General features: G+C 37.1%; 1 protein-coding gene across 1 annotated transcript; it reads left to right on the forward strand.

The window, feature by feature from the left end:
- Positions 1 to 11,725: 11,725 nt before the first annotated feature.
- Positions 11,726 to 16,655, forward strand: LOC112711201 (protein translocase subunit SecA, chloroplastic). The gene is made up of 9 exons (XM_072203166.1): positions 11,726 to 11,890; positions 12,434 to 12,593; positions 13,462 to 13,629; positions 13,845 to 14,020; positions 14,582 to 14,640; positions 14,777 to 14,935; positions 15,131 to 15,335; positions 15,786 to 15,922; positions 16,347 to 16,655. The coding sequence occupies exons 1-6, from the start codon at positions 11,835 to 11,837 to the stop codon at positions 14,806 to 14,808; spliced, it is 651 nt and encodes a 216-aa protein (XP_072059267.1). The 5' UTR covers positions 11,726 to 11,834; the 3' UTR covers positions 14,809 to 14,935; positions 15,131 to 15,335; positions 15,786 to 15,922; positions 16,347 to 16,655.
- Positions 16,656 to 16,863: the final 208 nt, after the last annotated feature.

The following is a 16,863-nucleotide window of genomic DNA, read 5'->3' on the forward strand; positions in this document are numbered from 1 at the left end:
TCTGTGGCATTTATGTATCCGGTGGTAATACTGGAAAACAAAGTGCTTAGGGCCACGGCCAAGACTCATAAAGTAACTGTGTTCAAGAATCAACATACTACACTAGGAGAATCAATAATACTATCTGAATTCTGAGTTCCTATGGATGCCAATCATTCTGAATTTCAAAGGATAAAGGGAGATGCCAAAACTGTTCAGAAACAAAAAGCTACTAGCCCCGCTCATCTAAATTAGAATCTGAGCTTCACTTAAAACTCGGAGATTTTATTACTCCTTAAATTCTTTTTATCCTATTTTTGTTCATCTAGTTGCTTGGGGACAAGCAACAGTTTAAGTTTGGTGTTGTGATGAGCGGATATTTTATACGCTTTTTGGGGGTAATTTCATGTAGATTTTAGCATGTTTTAATTAGTTTTTAGTAAAATATTATTAGTTCTTAGGCAAAAATCATATTTCTGGACTTTACTATGAGTTTGTGTGTTTTTCTGTGATTTCAAGTATTTTCTCGCTGAAATTGAGGGAGCTGAGCAAAAATCTGAGTTAGGCTGAAAAAGGACAGCTGATGCTGTTGGATTCTGACCTTCCTGCACTCGAAATGGATTTTCTGGAGCTACAGAAGTCCAATTGGCGCGCTCTCAATGGCGTTGAAAAGTAGACATCCAGGGCTTTCCAGCAATATATAATAGTCCATACTTTGCGCGAAGATAGACGACGTAAACTGGTGTTCAACGCCAGTATCATGCTGTTGTCTGGCGTCCAGCGCCAGAAACAGGTTACAAGTTGGAGTTCAACGCCAGAAACAGGTTACAACCTGGCGTTGAACGCCCAAAACAGTCCCAGGCACGTGAGAAGCTTAAGTCTCAGCCCCAGCACACACCAAGTGGGCCCCAGAAGTGGATTTCTGCACCATCTATCATAGTTTACTCATTTTTTGTAAACCTAGTTTACTAGTTTACTATTTAAACAACTTTTAGAGATTAACTCTGTACCTCATGACATTTTTTCAGATCTGAATTTTATACACTTTGACGGCATGAGTCTCTAAACTCCATTGTTGGGGGTGAGGAGCTCTGCAGCGTCTCGATGAATTAATGCAATTGTTTCTGTTTCTCCTTTCAAACATGCGTGTTCCTATCTAAGATATTCATTTGCGCTTAATTATGGAGAAGGTGATGATCCGTGACACTCATCACCTTCCTCAATCCATGAACGTGTGCCTGACAAACACCTCCGTTCTACATCAGATTGAATGAGTATCTCTTAGCTTCCTTAATCAGAATCTTCGTGGTATAAGCTAGAACTGATGGCGGCCACTCTTGAGGATCCGGAAAGTCTAAACCTTGTCTGTGGTATTCCGAGTAGGATTCAATGATTGAATGGCTGTGACGAGCTTCAAACTCGCGATTGCTGGGCGTGATGACAAACGCAAAGGGATCAATGGATCCTATTCCAACATGATCGAGAACCAACAGCTGATTAGCCGTGCTGTGACAGAGCATCTGGACCGTTTTCACTGAGAGGATGGGAGGTAGCCACTGACAATGGTGATTCCCTACATACAGCTTGCCATGGAAGGAGCCTTGCATTTATGAAAGTGAGTAAGCATTATGTTGCAGGGATTCAGAGGACAAAGCATCTCCAAAAACCCTAACATATTCTCCATTACTGCTCAACAAGTAACTATTTCACACTCTTTTATTTTTCTAATAATTCCAACTGATAATTTTAATTAATATCCTGACTAAGAATAATAAAATAAACATAGCTTGCTTTAAACCAATAATCTCCGTGGGATCGACCCTTACTCACGTAAGGTATTACTTGGACGACCCAGTGCACTTGCTGGTTAGTGGTACGAAGCTGTGTTAAATAGTCCATTAATATTGGCATACACAATTTCGTGCACCACCAGGATGTCTAATTTCCAACGCAATTGAGAGCGCACCAATGGGGCTTCTGTAGCTCCAGAAAATCCACTTCGAGTGCAGGGAGGTCAGAATCCAATAGCATCTACAGTCCTTTTCAGCCTCTGAATCAGATTTTTGCTCAGGTCCCTCAATTTCAGCCAGAAAATACCTGAAATCACAGAAAAATACACAAACTCATAGTAAAGTCCAAAAAAGTGAATTTTAACTAATAACTAATAAAAATATAATAAAAACTAACTAAAACATACTAAAAACAATGCCAAAAAGCGTATAAATTATCCGCTCATCACAACACCAAACTTAAATTGTTGCTGTCCCCAAGCAACTGAAGATCAAATAAGATAAAAAGAAGAGAATATGCAATGAATTCCAAAAACATCTATGAAGATCAGTATTAATTAGATGAGCGGGGCTTTTAGCTTTTTGCCTCTGAACAATTTTGGCATCTCACTTTATCCTTTGAAACTCAGAATGATGGGCTTCTATAGGAACTCAGAATCCAGATAGTGTTATTGATTCTCCTAGTTAAGTATGATGATTCTTGAACATAGCTACTTTATGAGTCTTGGCTGTGGCCCAAAGCACTCTGTCTTCCAGTATTACCACCGGATACATACATGCCACAAACACATAACTGGGTGAACCTTTTCAGATTGTGACTCAACTTTGCTAGAATCCCCAATTAGAGGTGTCCAGGGTTCTTAAGCACACTCTTTTTGCCTTGGATCACAACTTTATTTTTTTCTTTTTCTTTTCCCCCTTTTTTCGTTTTTTTAATTCAATGCTTTTTCTTGCTTCAAGAATCATTTTTATGATTTTTCAGATCCTCAGTAACATGTCTCCTTTTTCATCATTCTTTCAAGAGCCAACATTCATGAACAACAAATTCAAAAGACATATGCACTATTCAAGCATACATTCAGAAGTCAAAGTATTGGCATCACATCAAAATAATTAATCTGTTATAAAATTCAAAATTCATGCAATTCTTCTCTTTTCCAATTAAGAACATTTTTCATTTAAGAAAGGTGATGGATTCATAGGACATTCATAACTTTAAGGCATAGACACTAAGACACTAATGATCACAGGACACAAACATAGATTATGAACATAAGCATAAAAATTTGAAAAACAGGAAAATAAAGAACAAGGAAGTTAAAGAACGGGTCCACCTTAGTGATGGCGGCTTATTCTTCCTCTTGAAAATCTTATGGAGTGCTTGAGCTCCTCAATGTCTCTTCCTTGTCTTTGTTGCTCCTCTCTCATGATTCTTTGATCTTCTCTAATTTCATGGAGGAGAATGGAATGTTCTTGGTACTCCACCCTTAGTTGTCCCATGTTGGAATTCAATTCTCCTAGGGAGGTGTTGATTTGCTCCCAATAGTTTTGTGGAAGAAAGTGCATCCCTTGAGGTATCTCAGGGATTTCATGGTGAGTGGGATCTCTTGTTTGCTCCATCCTCTTCTTAGTGATGGGCTTGTCCTCATCAATGAGGATGTCTCCCTCTATGTTAATTCCAACTGAATAACAGAGGTGACAAATGAGATGAGGGAAAGCTAACCTTGCCAAGGTAGAGGACTTGTCCGCCACCTTATAAAGTTCTTGGGATATAACCTCATGAACTTCTATTTCCTCTCCAATCATGATGCTATAAATCATGATGGCCCGGTCTATAGTAACTTCGGACCGGTTGCTAGTGGGAATGATTGAGCGTTGGATAAACTCCAACCATCCTCTAGCCACGGGCTTGAGGTCATGCCTTCTCAGTTGAACCGACTTTCCTCTTGAATCTCTCTTCCATTGAGCGCCCTCTTCACAAATGTCTATGAGGACTTGGTCCAACCTTTGATCAAAGTTGACCCTTCTAGTGTAAGGGTGTTCATCTCCTTGCATCATGGGCAAGTTGAATGCCAACCTTACATTTTCCGGACTAAAATCCAAGCATTTCCCCCGAACCATTGTAAGCCAATTCTTTGGGTCCGGGTTCACACTTTGATCATGGTTCTTGGTGATCCATGCATTGGCATAGAACTCTTGAACCATTAAGATTCCGACTTGTTGAATGGGGTTGGTAAGAACTTCCCAACCTCTTCTTCGGATCTCATGTCGGATCTCCGGATATTCACTCTTTTTGAGTTTGAAAGGGACCTCGGGGATCACCTTCTTCATGGCCACAACTTCATAGAAGTGGTCTTGATGCACCCTTGAGATGAATCTCTCCATCTCCCATGACTCGGAGGTGGAAGCTTTTGCCTTCCCTTTCCTCTTTCTAGAGGTTTCTCCGGCCTTAGATTCCATAAATGGTTATGGAAAAACAAAAAGCAATGCTTTTACCACACCAAACATAGAAGGTTTGCTCGTCCTTGAGCAAAAGAAGGAAGAAGAGAGTAGAAAAAGAAGAAATAGAGGAGATGGAGGTTGCTTTGTGGTTCGGCCAAGGGGGAGAAGTAGTGTTTAGGTTGTATGAAAATAAAGGAGTGAAGATGGGTTTATATAGGGGTGGAGAGAGGGGTAGGGTTCGGTCATGTATGGGTGGGTTTGGGAGGGAAAGTGGTTTGAATTTGAATGGTGAGGTAGGTGAGGTTTTTTGGGGAAGAGGTGTTGAGGTGATTGGTGAATGGGTGAAGAAGAGAGAGAATGGTGGGGTAGGTGGGGATCCTGTGGGGTCCACAGATCCTGAGGTGTCAAGAAAAATTCATCCCTGCACCAAGTGGCGAGCAAAATTGCTCTTTATGCCAATTCTGGCGTTAAACGCCGGGCTGGTGCCCATTTCTGGTGTTTAACGCCAGCTTCTTGCCCTTTCCTGGCGTTTAACGCCAGTCTGGTGCCCCTTTCTGGCGTTAAACACCCAGAATGGTGCCAGACTGGGCGTTAAACGCCCATTTGCTGCCCTTACTGGCGTTTAAACGCCAGCAAGTTTTCCTCCAGGGTGTGCTGTTTTTCTTTCTGTTTTTCATGCTGTTTTTACTTTTTCAATTGATTTTGTGACTTCCCATGATCATCAACCTGTAGAAAACATAAAATAACAAAGGAAAAATAGATAAATATAACAATGGGTTGCCTCCCAACAAGCGCTTCTTTAATGTCAGTAGCTTGACAGTGGGCTCTCATGGAGCCTCACAGATACTCAGAGCAATGTTGGGACCTCCCAACACCAAACTTAGAGTTTGAATGTGGGGGTTCAACACCAAACTTAGAAGTTGGTTGAGGCCTCCCAACACCAAACTTAGAGTTTGACTGTGGGGGCTCTGTTTGACTCTGTTTTGATAGAAGCTCTTCATGCTTCCTCTCCATGGTTACAGAGGGATATCCTTGAGCCTTAAACACAAGGGATTCTTCATTCACTTGAATGATCAATTCTCCTCTGTCAACATCAATCACAGCCTTTACTGTAGCTAGGAAGGGTCTGCCAAGGATGATTGATTCATCCATGCACTTCCCAGTCTCTAGGACTATGAAATTAGTAGGGATGTAATGGTCTTCAACTTTTACCAGAACATCCTCTACAAGTCCATAAGCTTGTTTTCTTGAATTGTCTGCAATCTCTAGTGAGATTCTTGCAGCTTATACCTCAAAGATCTCTAGCTTCTCCATTACAGAGAGAGGCATAAGGTTTATGCTTGACCCTAGGTCACACAGAGCCTTCTTGAAGGTCATGGTGCCTACTGTACAAGGTATTGAGAACTTCCCAGGGTCCTGTCTCTTTTGAGGTAACCTCTGCCTAGTCAAGTCATCCAGTTCTTTGGTGAGCAAAGGGGGTTCATCCTCCCAAGTCTCATTACCAAATAACTTGTCATTTAACTTCATGATTGCTCCAAGGTATTTAGCAACTTGCTCTTCAGTGACATCTTCATCCTCTACAGAGGAAGAATACTCATCAGAGCTCATGAATGGCAGAAGTAAATCAAATGGAATCTCTATGGTCTCAGTGTGAGCCTCAGATTCCCATGGTTCCTCATTAGGGAACTCATTGGAGGCCAGTGGACGTCCATTGAGATCTTCCTCAGTGGTGATCACTACCTCTTCCTCCTCTCCAAATTCGGCCATGTTGATGGCCTTGCACTCTCCTTTTGGATTTTCTTCTGTATTGCTTGGAAGAGTACTAGGAGGGAGTTCAGTAACTTTCTTACTCAACTGACCCACTTGTGCCTCCAAGTTTCTAATGGAGGACCTTGTTTCAGTTATGAAGCTTTGAGTGGTTTTGATTAGATCAGAGGCTATAGTTGCTAAGTTAGAGGAGTTCTGCTTAGAATTCTCTGTCTGTTGCTGAGAAGATGATGGAAAAGGCTTGCCATTGCTAAACCTGTTTCTTCCACCATTATTGTTGTTGAACCCTTGTTGAGGTCTCTGTTGATCCTTCCATGAGAGATTTGGATGATTTCTCCATGAAGGATTATAGGTGTTTCCATAGGGTTCTCCCATGTAATTCACCTCTTCCATTGAAGGGTTCTCAGGATCATAAGCTTCTTCTTCAGATGAAGCATCCTTAGTACTGCCTGGTGCAGCTTGCATTCCAGACAGACTTTGAGAAATCATATTGACTTGCTGAGTCAATATTTTGTTCTGAGCCAATATAGCATTCAGAGTATCAATCTCAATATCTCCTTTCTTCTGATTCGTCCCATTGTTCACAGTATTCCTTTCAGAAGTGTACATGAATTGGTTATTTGCAACCATTTCAATGAGTTCTTGAGCTTCTGCAGGCGTCTTCTTCAGATGAAGACATCCTCCAGCAGAGCTATCCAATGACATCTTGGATAGTTCAGACAGACCATCATAGCAGATACCTATAATGCTCCATTCAGAAAGCATGTTAGAAGGACACTTTCTGATCAATTGTTTGTATCTTTCCCAAGCTTCATAGAGGGATTCACCTTCCTTCTATCTGAAGGTTTGGACTTCCACTCTAAGCTTACTCAATTTTTGAGGTGGAAAGAACTTTGCCAAGAAGGCATTGACTAGCTTTTCCCAAGAGTTCAGGCTTTCTTTAGGTTGTGAGTCCAACCATATCCTAGCTCTGTCTCTTACAGCAAAAGGGAATAGCATAAGTCTGTAGACCTCAGGGTCAACCCCATTGGTCTTGACAGTGTCACAGATTTGTAAGAACTCAGCTAAAAACTGATGAGGATCTTCCAATGGAAGTCCATGGAACTTGCAATTCTGTTGCATTAGAGAAACTAATTGAGGCTTAAGCTCAAAGTTATTTGCTCCAATGGCAGGGATAGAGATGCTTCTCCCATAGAAGTCGGGAGTAGGTGCAGTAAAGTCACCCAGCACCTTCCTTGCATTGTTGGCATTGTTGTTGTTTTCGGCTGCCATGTCTTCTTCTTGTTTGAAGATTTCTGTTAGGTCCTCTACAGAGAGTAGTGCTTTAGCTTCTCTTAGCTTTTGCTTCAAGGTCCTTTCAGGTTCAGGGTCAGCCTCAACAAGAATGCTTTTGTCTTTGCTCCTGCTCATAAGAAAGAGAAGAGAACAAGAAAATATGGAATCCTCTATGTCACAGTATAGAGATTCCTTGAGGTGTCAGAGGAAAAAGAAAAATAGAAGGAAGAGGTAGAAGAATTTGAACTTAGAAAGATAGAGTTCAAATTGTACATGTTAGTCCATAAATAGAAAGATGTGAGAAGAGGGGAAGAAATTTTCGAACATAAATTTAAAAAGATTTTAAAAACATTTTGAAAATTGAAGAATGATTTTCGAAAAATATGATTGGGAAAGAGATAAAGTGATTTTTGAAAAAGATTTTGAAATTAGAAATAAAAAAGATATGATTGAAAACTATTTTGAAAAAGATGTGATTAAGAAGATATGATTGAAAAGATATAGTTTTAAAAAGATATGATTGAGAAGATATGATTTGGAAAAACAATTTAAAAAGATTTGACTTTTTAAAAATCAATGACTTGGCCAACAAGAAAAGATATGATTCAAACATTAAACCTTTCTCAACAAAAAAGGCAACATACTTGAAATGTTGAATCAAATCATTAATTGTTAGCAAGTATTTTTGAAAATGGAAAGAAATTGATTTTGAAAATATATGATTGAAAAGATATGATTTGAAAAAGATTTGATTTTGAAAAATTATGAAAACTTGAAAAAAAATTTGAATTAAAAACAAAATCTTCCCTATTGTGCCATCCTGGCGTTAAACGCCCAGAATGGTATCCATTCTGGCGTTTAACGCCCAAAATGCTACCCTTTTGGGAGTTAAACGCCCAGCCAGGTACCCTGGCTGGCGTTTAAACGCCAGTTTTCCTTCTTCACTGGGCGTTTTGAACGCCCAGCTTTTTCTGTGTAATTCCTCTGCTGTATGTTCTGAATCTTTAATTCTCTACATTATTGACTTGAAAAGACACAAATTAAATTTTTTTTGGATTTTTAATGATGAGGAAAAATCAAAATGCAACTAAAATCAAATGAACAATGCATGCAAGACACCAAACTTAGAAGTTTGTATACTACTGACACTAACAAATTGAGAATGCATATGAGAAACAACAAAACACACAAAACAAGAGAATTTAAAGATCAGAGCAAGTAAATCATCAAGAACAACTTGAAGATCAATGAAGACACATGATAAATGCAAGAAGAACAGAAACATGCAATTGACACCAAACTTAAAATGAGACACTAGACTCAAACAAGAAATATTTTTGATTTTTATGATTTTGTAATTTTTTTTGTTTTTTTTCGAAAATTATATGGAGAAGAAAATAAAGAGATTCAAAATTTTTAAAAAGAATTTCAGGAATCATGCAATGTTAGTCTAAAGTTTCAGTCTAAAGAAATTAGACATGGCTAGCCAAGCTTCAGCAGAACATTGCATTCAAGAGCTAAATTGATGAAGATCAATCAGTTTTGGTGATGATAAGAACATCACCTTGAAACACTAGAATTCATTCTTAAAAATTTTGAAAAATACCTAATCTAAGTAACAAGATGAACCGTCAGTTGTCCAAACTCAAACATTCCCCGGCAACGGCGCCAAAAACTTGGTGCACAAAATTGTGATCATCAATGGCGCCATCAACATGGTACGCTCAATTGCAATCTCAACTCTTTATCACAACTTCGCACAACTAACCAGCAAGTGCACTGGGTCGTCCAAGTAATAAACCTTACGTGAGTAAGGGTCGACCCACGGAGATTGTTGGTATGAAGCAAGCTATGGTCATCTTGTAAATCTCAGTTAGGCGGATTCAAACGGTTATGGAGGATTAATGATTAAAAGATAAATAAAACATAAAGTAAAGATAGAGATACTTATGTAATTCATTGGTGAGAATTTCAGATAAGCGTATGGAGATGCTTTGTCCCTTCCGTCTCTCTGCTTTCCTACTGTCTTCATCCAATCCTTCTTAATCCTTTCCATGGTAAGCTGTATGTTGGGCATCACCGTTGTCAATGGCTACAGTCCCATCCTCTCAGTGAAAATGTTCAATGCGCTCTGTCACAGCACGGCTATTCAGCTGTCGGTTCTCGATCATGTCAGGATAGAATCCAGTGATTCTTTTGCGTCTGTCACTAACGCCCCATAATCGCGAGTTTGAAGCTCGTCACAGTCATTCAATCCTTGAATCCTACTCAGAATACCACAGACAAGGTTTAGACCTTCCGGATTCTCAAGAATGCTGCCATCAATTCTAGCTTATACCACGAAGATTCTAATTAAGGAATCCAAGAGATAAACATTCAAGCCTTGTTTGCTTGTAGAACGGAAGTGGTTGTCAGGCACACGTTCATAAGTGAGAATGATGATGAGCGTCACATAATCATCACATTCCTCAAGTTCTTGAGTGCGAATGAATATCTTGGAACAAGAATAAGCTGAATTGAATAGAAGAACAATAGTAATTGCATTAATACTCGAGGTACAGCAGAGCTCCACACCTTAATCTATGGTGTGTAAAAACTCCACCGTTGAAAATACATAAGAACAAGGTCTAGGCATGGTCGAGAGGCCAGCCCCCAATAATCTAAGAACTAGACGTCCAAAGATGATCTAGAGATCTAAAGTGATCAAAGATATATAATACAATAGCAAAAGGTCCTATTTGTAGAGAACTAGTAGCTTAGGGTTTACAAAAATGAGTAAATGACATAAAAATCCACTTTCAGGCCTACTTGGTGTGTGCTTGGGCTGAGCATTGAAGCATTTTCGTGTAGAGACTCTTCTTGGAGTTAAACGCCAGCTTTTGTGCCAGTTTGGGCGTTTAACTCCCATTCTTGTGCCAGTTTCGGCGTTTTACGCCAGAATTCTTGAGCTGACTTGGAACGCCTGTTTGGGCAATCAAATCTCGGGCAAAGTATGAACTATTATACATTGCTGGAAAGTCCAGGATGTCTACTTTCCAACACAATTGAGAGCGCGCCAATTGGGATTCTGTAGCTCCAGAAAATTCACTTCGAGTGCAGAGAGGTCAGAATCCAACAGCATCTGCAGTCCTTTTCAGCCTCTGAATCAGATTTTTGCTCAGGTCCCTCAATTTCAGCCAGAAAATATCTGAAATCACAGAAAAACACACAAACTCATAGTAAAGTCTAGAAAAGTGAATTTTAACTAAAAACTAATATAAATATAATAAAAACTAACTAAAACATAATAAAAACATACTAAAAACAATGCCAAAAAGCGTATAAATTATCCGCTCATCAGTGAACCTTTTCAGATTGTGACTCAGCTTTGCTAGAGTCCCCAGTTAGAGGTGTCCAGAGCTCTTAAGCACACTCGTTTTGCTTTGGATCACGACTTTAACCACTCAGTCTCAAGCTTTTCACTTGGACCTTCATGCCACATGCACATGGTTAGGGACAGCTTGATTTAGCCGCTTAGGCCTGGATTTTATTTCCTTGGGCCCTCCTATCCATTGATGCTCAAAGCCTTGGATCCTTTTACCCTTGCCTTTTGGTTTTAAGGGCTACTGGCTTTTTCTACTTGCTTTTTCTTTTTCTTTCTGTTTTTTTTGCCATTTTTTTCGCAAGCTTTTGCTTTTTCACTGTTTTTTCTTGCTTCAAGAATCAATTTCATGATTTTTCAGATCATCAATAATATTTCTCTTTGTTCATCATTCTTTCAAGAGCCAACAACTTTAACATTCATAAACAACAAGATCAAAATATGCACTGTTTAAGCATTCATTCAGAAAACAAAAAGTATTGTCACCATATCAATATAATTAAATTAAATTCAAGGATAATTTTCAAAATTCATATACTTCTTATTCTTTTGAATTAGAAACATTTTTTTTAAGAGAGGTGACACTACAAAAAAAGGAGATTAAAATGACATTTATATTATGGCAGCTTTCAAGAACCGCCATAATATTTTGATATTCTGGCATTTTCTGCTACTACCGTAATTGATTTTTGGATTTGTGGCATTTTTTGTAATTATGGCAGTTTTGAACCGCAGTTATCACGTGGTATAAAAGCAGAATTAGTAATCCTACATTTCAGAAACCCTTGGTTGAAACATGAAAGTCGAAACACCACGCGCATGACGCTGTTGCTCCTGGCCTGTGCAACGATCTTCGATCTTCTTGCGTTCTCCGACGATCTTCTCCGGTGACATCTCATCCGGCGTCGATCTCCTTCGGCGACATCTCCTACAGCGGTGATCTCCTCCGGTGACGTCTCCTCCAGCTTCCTCTCCTTATCGACCTCTGTGTCTTCTCCACCAAAATCATCAACACCTTCCTTTCCTTCCTCTGCAATGATCTAGGTCAGCTTCCTTTCGTTCCTTCTTTCCTTCCTTTCCTTTCCTTTAATTTCCTTCCTTTGTGATAAGTCTCTCTTTTAAGGTTGTTTGTGAGGATTCATCGCGAGTGGAGAAGTCGATTCCGCCATTTGCGCAGCAAGATCAACAGCAATTTGTGTTCCGCTGCTCTGCCGCCGCTGATGTTCCTCCATTTCTCTGCTTGGTGCCTTTGCCGCTGTCCCTCACTCTTCCAAAGGTCTTATTTATGTTCCGTTTCTGTTAGAGATTTTATTTTTTGTTTCTGATATTATTTTCTTCTTAGTTTTTGAATTTATTTATGTCGACAGTGATTGATTTATTGATTTTTTAAGTATAAGGTCTCATTTATGTTGCTGTTGGTGTTTGAATTTTGTTTTGGCTGATAGTTTCCTCTTAGGTCTGGTATTTCTCTTAGATCTATATAAGATCTTAAGGTTTTCATCCATTTGTAACATTAAAGTGTTAGGATTCTTGATGGTAACTTACGTATAACTTAATGAATAATAAACTAAACTAGGTTGATGAATGTAAACTTACTGAAATTTGAAGTTGTAGAACAGCTTAGCAGGTAAGCAGAAAATGCTGAACAAGGTTAAATGCAAACTTTAAAATATACATATCATATACATGTTGATTTAGCCGCTACATGTAGGAAAAGGGTTGTAACTTGTTCTTGATTTTATTCTAGGTTTCAACTAATGTTTGCATTGTATAGTACATCAATTTGACAAATAATTTATATGTTCTTGTATCATTGCAGGGTTTCAAAAAATGGAATGAAGGATTCTGTAAATTATCAGATCATTTCTCCAAAAGATCTAGCAAAGTCTGTTTTATCTAGCATAATAGAGTTCACAAGAGAGGATGTGGAAGCACTCTTAAATGAGAAAGCCAAAAGAAAAGACAGATTCAATTATAAGGTTAGTAAAATTTAATTGAGCTAATTTGATAATTATAATTATAATTACCTGTTGTGTCAATTGCTCATCTGGATTTTAGATCAAAGGGATTATCAAAGTTGGAGAAGCAACTGGCAGGTAACTGCTGCCTCTGATAATTTGGCTCTATATGATGGGCTGATTCTTCAGGGGTTCCTATTAAAATAAAATAACCATTCGCATACCTATTAAAATGTGTGTCTGAGCTACTTTTTAACTGAAGTTGCATGATTTGATCATCCATCGATTGTTTGTCTGAGCTACTTTGTCCTCCTTATGTTCTCTGTAATCTTTTTTGAGACAAGAAACCTTAAGCTTCTTTGCCTCAAATTCTGCTAAGAATTTCTCTTCCACTTCAATGTTGACTATGGCCTCCTTGAAAACCTCACTCATTAATGAAATTTCCTTCACCAACTTCAACTTTATCAGGTGATCAACACTGAATGCAGGGTTAAGTCCATAGTAAGAAGAGTGGAAAGCTTTGTTCTGCACTCCTTAGCCACTATCAATACCAAAAAAGAGAGCTAGTTAGCCACTGTAGTCCCCTGCAATTCACTATTTCAGCATCAAAGGTCTAAAACAAGTTAATCAACCATGTGAGATTCATTCCCCTTTTTAATCAAGTTATGCTTCATTGTTAGTATTTTTTGTTTGCTTGCTTTTTGCATATTTAAGGAGTATCTTGTCCTCTCAACTGTTTATTTGATAGTATGCTTGTTTTCCCCTTTTGTAAGGAGTATCACTTACCCTCCCATGTACTGCCATTCTTCTCTTCATGTTAGCAATATATTTCTTGATAAAAAAATTGAAGAGTTTTATCATGTCTAATGAGGCTTTATTTTCTTCTCAGGATGAATCTGATGTAGTTTTTAGGGCAACTAGTGGGAAATGGCGAGCAGTTGTAGTAGAAATCTCTAGAATGCATAAAACTGGTCGTCCAGTACTTGTTGGCACCACCAGTGTGGAGCAGAGCGATTCTTTGTCAGAGCAATTGAAAGAAGCTGGAATTCCACATGAGGTAAAGTCTTTTTCGTTTTAATGGGGATCTTGGAAGATGTGAGCGCACATTATTTTCTTAATCTTACCTGTGTTGAATGTCTTTAATGGAGAAGGGTAGTGTATTCTTTGCCCAAGACCGGATGCCGTTATTAATAATTGTTCTTCTAACTGTTCTTTCTAATCCGATAGTTTTTTGGATATAATATAATGTACCCTGTCCCTGTATTGTTTAAGGTTCTTAATGCAAAACCAGAAAATGTTGAGAGAGAAGCAGAGATTGTAGTTCAGAGTGGTCGGCTTGGGGCCGTGACAATTGCTACCAACATGGCTGGTCGTGGGACAGATATAATTCTTGACGGTAATGCTGAATTTATGGCAAGATTAAAGCTTCGTGAGATACTGATGCCTAGGTATTTTCTATTTCTAAATGAGAGAAGAATTAGTTTAGTGGAATGGCTTAGGGTCTTTAGGTGGAAGGTTGTATGTTGATTACTTGTCCTATGCAATTTTATGCCAGTTGATGAAAAGTTCGTAGAATGATCCAGAAGAGCAACACGTGTGCAAAATACCTTTTTTATCAATGCTTCATGCAAAACTATTTCATTTAATGTATGTTCTAGGATGATTTAAACTTTCTCAAGGTACAATCTCAATGACAAAGACAATTATAAAATGGTCTATGTAGATGTTCTTACCATTATAGGAATAGGAATAATAACTATAAAGACCTTAAATTTGTCTTCCCTGTGGCCTACTAACCATTAACTCTCTTGGCATCTCTTGGTTTCTCCCAAGTTAGATCCATTAGACACTTAAACTTTGGAATTTTGTATTTACATTGAATTGATACAACCAACAAGCAAGTTAGAAAGAATCAACTTATCATGCATTAGAACTGAAAGTTCCTCTTCAAACAACTGGAAGTCCTTGCAAGCATGCATTTCATTCTTTTTGGTAATATATGATTGCAGAGTTGTCAAGCCAGATGATGGAGTCTATGTATCAATAAAGAAACCTCTTCCCAACAAGAGTATATACTAAATTCTCAACTAGGGGACCACAGCCTCACTTAACTTGTTTCTCTATCAAAATGAACAACTATACATCACTTTTGACAGAAGAATATATTTCTAAGAACTTGTATTCTTTTTTTATCATTTATGCAGCTGAGACGCAAGTGTTGCAGGACCTATCTTAGTTTCTTCCTTGTTTCTGTTTCCCTTAAAATTGTATTCTACATCTATCGGTCATGAAAAGGATGAGGGGATGGCACCGTTTTCTTTTTGGTCTTCCTCTAATTGTATTGCTTACTCATCTATTTTCTGGTGGGTAATAATCACTTTTTATGGTTTAATGATATATGTAATGATATATTGATATTTACAATTTCCTTTTGCTGATTTTTGCATGCTTACAAGTCAAGATTATATTCACTACCTTCATATCATTTATTAACTTGGTTACATTACTTCAGATGTTCATAATTCTTATGTTGTCTTTTACATGTTAACAATTTACAGGAACAAAGGCTCTTAACAGAACACACGGTTCTAACAGAAGATCAGCTTTGGAGGATGGTGTTGCATTTGTCACTGTTTTTACAATTTATAATCCTCTGTCAATACTGCAGATGATAAAGCAATAAAAACAGTAGTTGGCAGTGCTTCATATAATAAGGTTGAGAGGTCAATGGCCGTGTTGAATACCTTCATTAACTTCATTAAGGTAATTATTGAATAAAACTTGGCTTCGCTGTATCAAAAGAAATTTATTGATTTTGCTTATTGTGGTCTGTACATTATCTGTTACCTAGCAGATTGATGAAGTCCTTCGTCTTTTTCTATAATTTTATACTTTTTGGAGTTCATTAAATGGAACTAATACAAGGAGTAAGCTTGGAAGATGAATTATAATGTAACTTTAGCTTGAAAGATTAAATAGTGCCTAGACAATCCTATAATTCTTTGATCTAGCCTTTCTGACTCTGTCTGATATTTGTTCTAACCATCAAGCAAAAGTCATGCTATCTTGCATACTTTTTTCTTCGTTCTACTTATATCAAAGGTTGATCAAAATATTTGATCAAAAACTGAATTGCATATATCTCCCTTTTAGATGAATTAAATTTCGATTGTATGGATTGATTATTTTAATGTTTTGCTGCTGATTATGCAGCTTGTTATAAGTGTTTTTTCTTGCTAGGTTTATAATATGGAATCGAAGCATAGGGTTAAGAAATCGAAGCATCTGGTGGAAATGACGAAATCTATAAGTACACTTGGAAAAGTACCTTTTCTCCTGATCTTGATAAGGCAAGTGTTTTTTTGCTAGGTTTGTAATATGGAATATAATAATTGATAATCTTGAGAAATAATAAAGAAATATAATGAAATACAATATTATTATTCATATCTATAAATTAAAAATATCACTTATACTATTGTACTATTGATAATATAATGCAGGACTCTTTCATACTTGACTTGGGAAGATTTTTCACTGGTTATGGAATATATATATATATATATATATATATATATATATATATATATATATACTACAATGTTTTAATAATATAGATCTTAGCTTATTCATATATATATATATATATATAACAAAATGGAACAGGTTCCAATATATAATAATAATAATAATAATAATAATAATAATAATAATAATAATAATAAACCAAGCTGTGAAACGAAAATTAATTAAAATGAACATGATTTTTTTCAGGCAAAAGTTTGGTGTGAAAATAAGCACTCTAGAAGCAAATAATCAAGACAAAGGAAGGATTGGAGCGAGGATAGAGATTATCATGACAAAGTACATCAAAAGCTATGATGGAGATTTTATATACTAAGAACTACATGTCAAGACATTTATAATTATGATGGAAATTTTATATATTAAGAACTACATGTTAAGACATTTATATATATTAAGAACTACATGTTAAGACATTTATAATTATGATGGAGATTTTATATATTAAGAACTACATGTTAAGACATTTATAATTAAAAAACTATATTATGTTGGATACTTTATTTGTATAGGGGCTATTACTTTTGATTTTTAATACTAAGATAATATATTATGTTTAATACTTTGTTTATGAGTTATTTAATATTTTGTTTATTAGTATTGATTTCTAATAATAAATATTATTTGTTTAACACCGATAAAAATGAGGATAAAAATTGAATTTTTAAATGATAAAAAAGTGTCACTGTTAGGGTTAAAACAGTGG

This window comes from Arachis hypogaea, chromosome 9 (assembly GCF_003086295.3).
Source record: "Arachis hypogaea cultivar Tifrunner chromosome 9, arahy.Tifrunner.gnm2.J5K5, whole genome shotgun sequence".
Lineage (NCBI taxonomy): Eukaryota > Viridiplantae > Streptophyta > Magnoliopsida > Fabales > Fabaceae > Arachis > Arachis hypogaea.

What these genes read in the sequence shown, in the direction of transcription:
- LOC112711201 (XM_072203166.1), top strand. Translation starts at nt 11,835, where the DNA reads ATGTTCCTCCATTTCTCTGCTTGGTGCCTTTGCCGCTGTCCCTCACTC. An exon ending in AAGCTGGAATTCCACATGAG is followed by an intron (nt 13,630 to 13,844) that starts GTAAAGTCTTTT and finishes GTATTGTTTAAG; the next exon opens with GTTCTTAATGCAAAACCAGA. An exon ending in GAAACCTCTTCCCAACAAGA is followed by an intron (nt 14,641 to 14,776) that starts GTATATACTAAA and finishes TCATTTATGCAG; the next exon opens with CTGAGACGCAAGTGTTGCAG.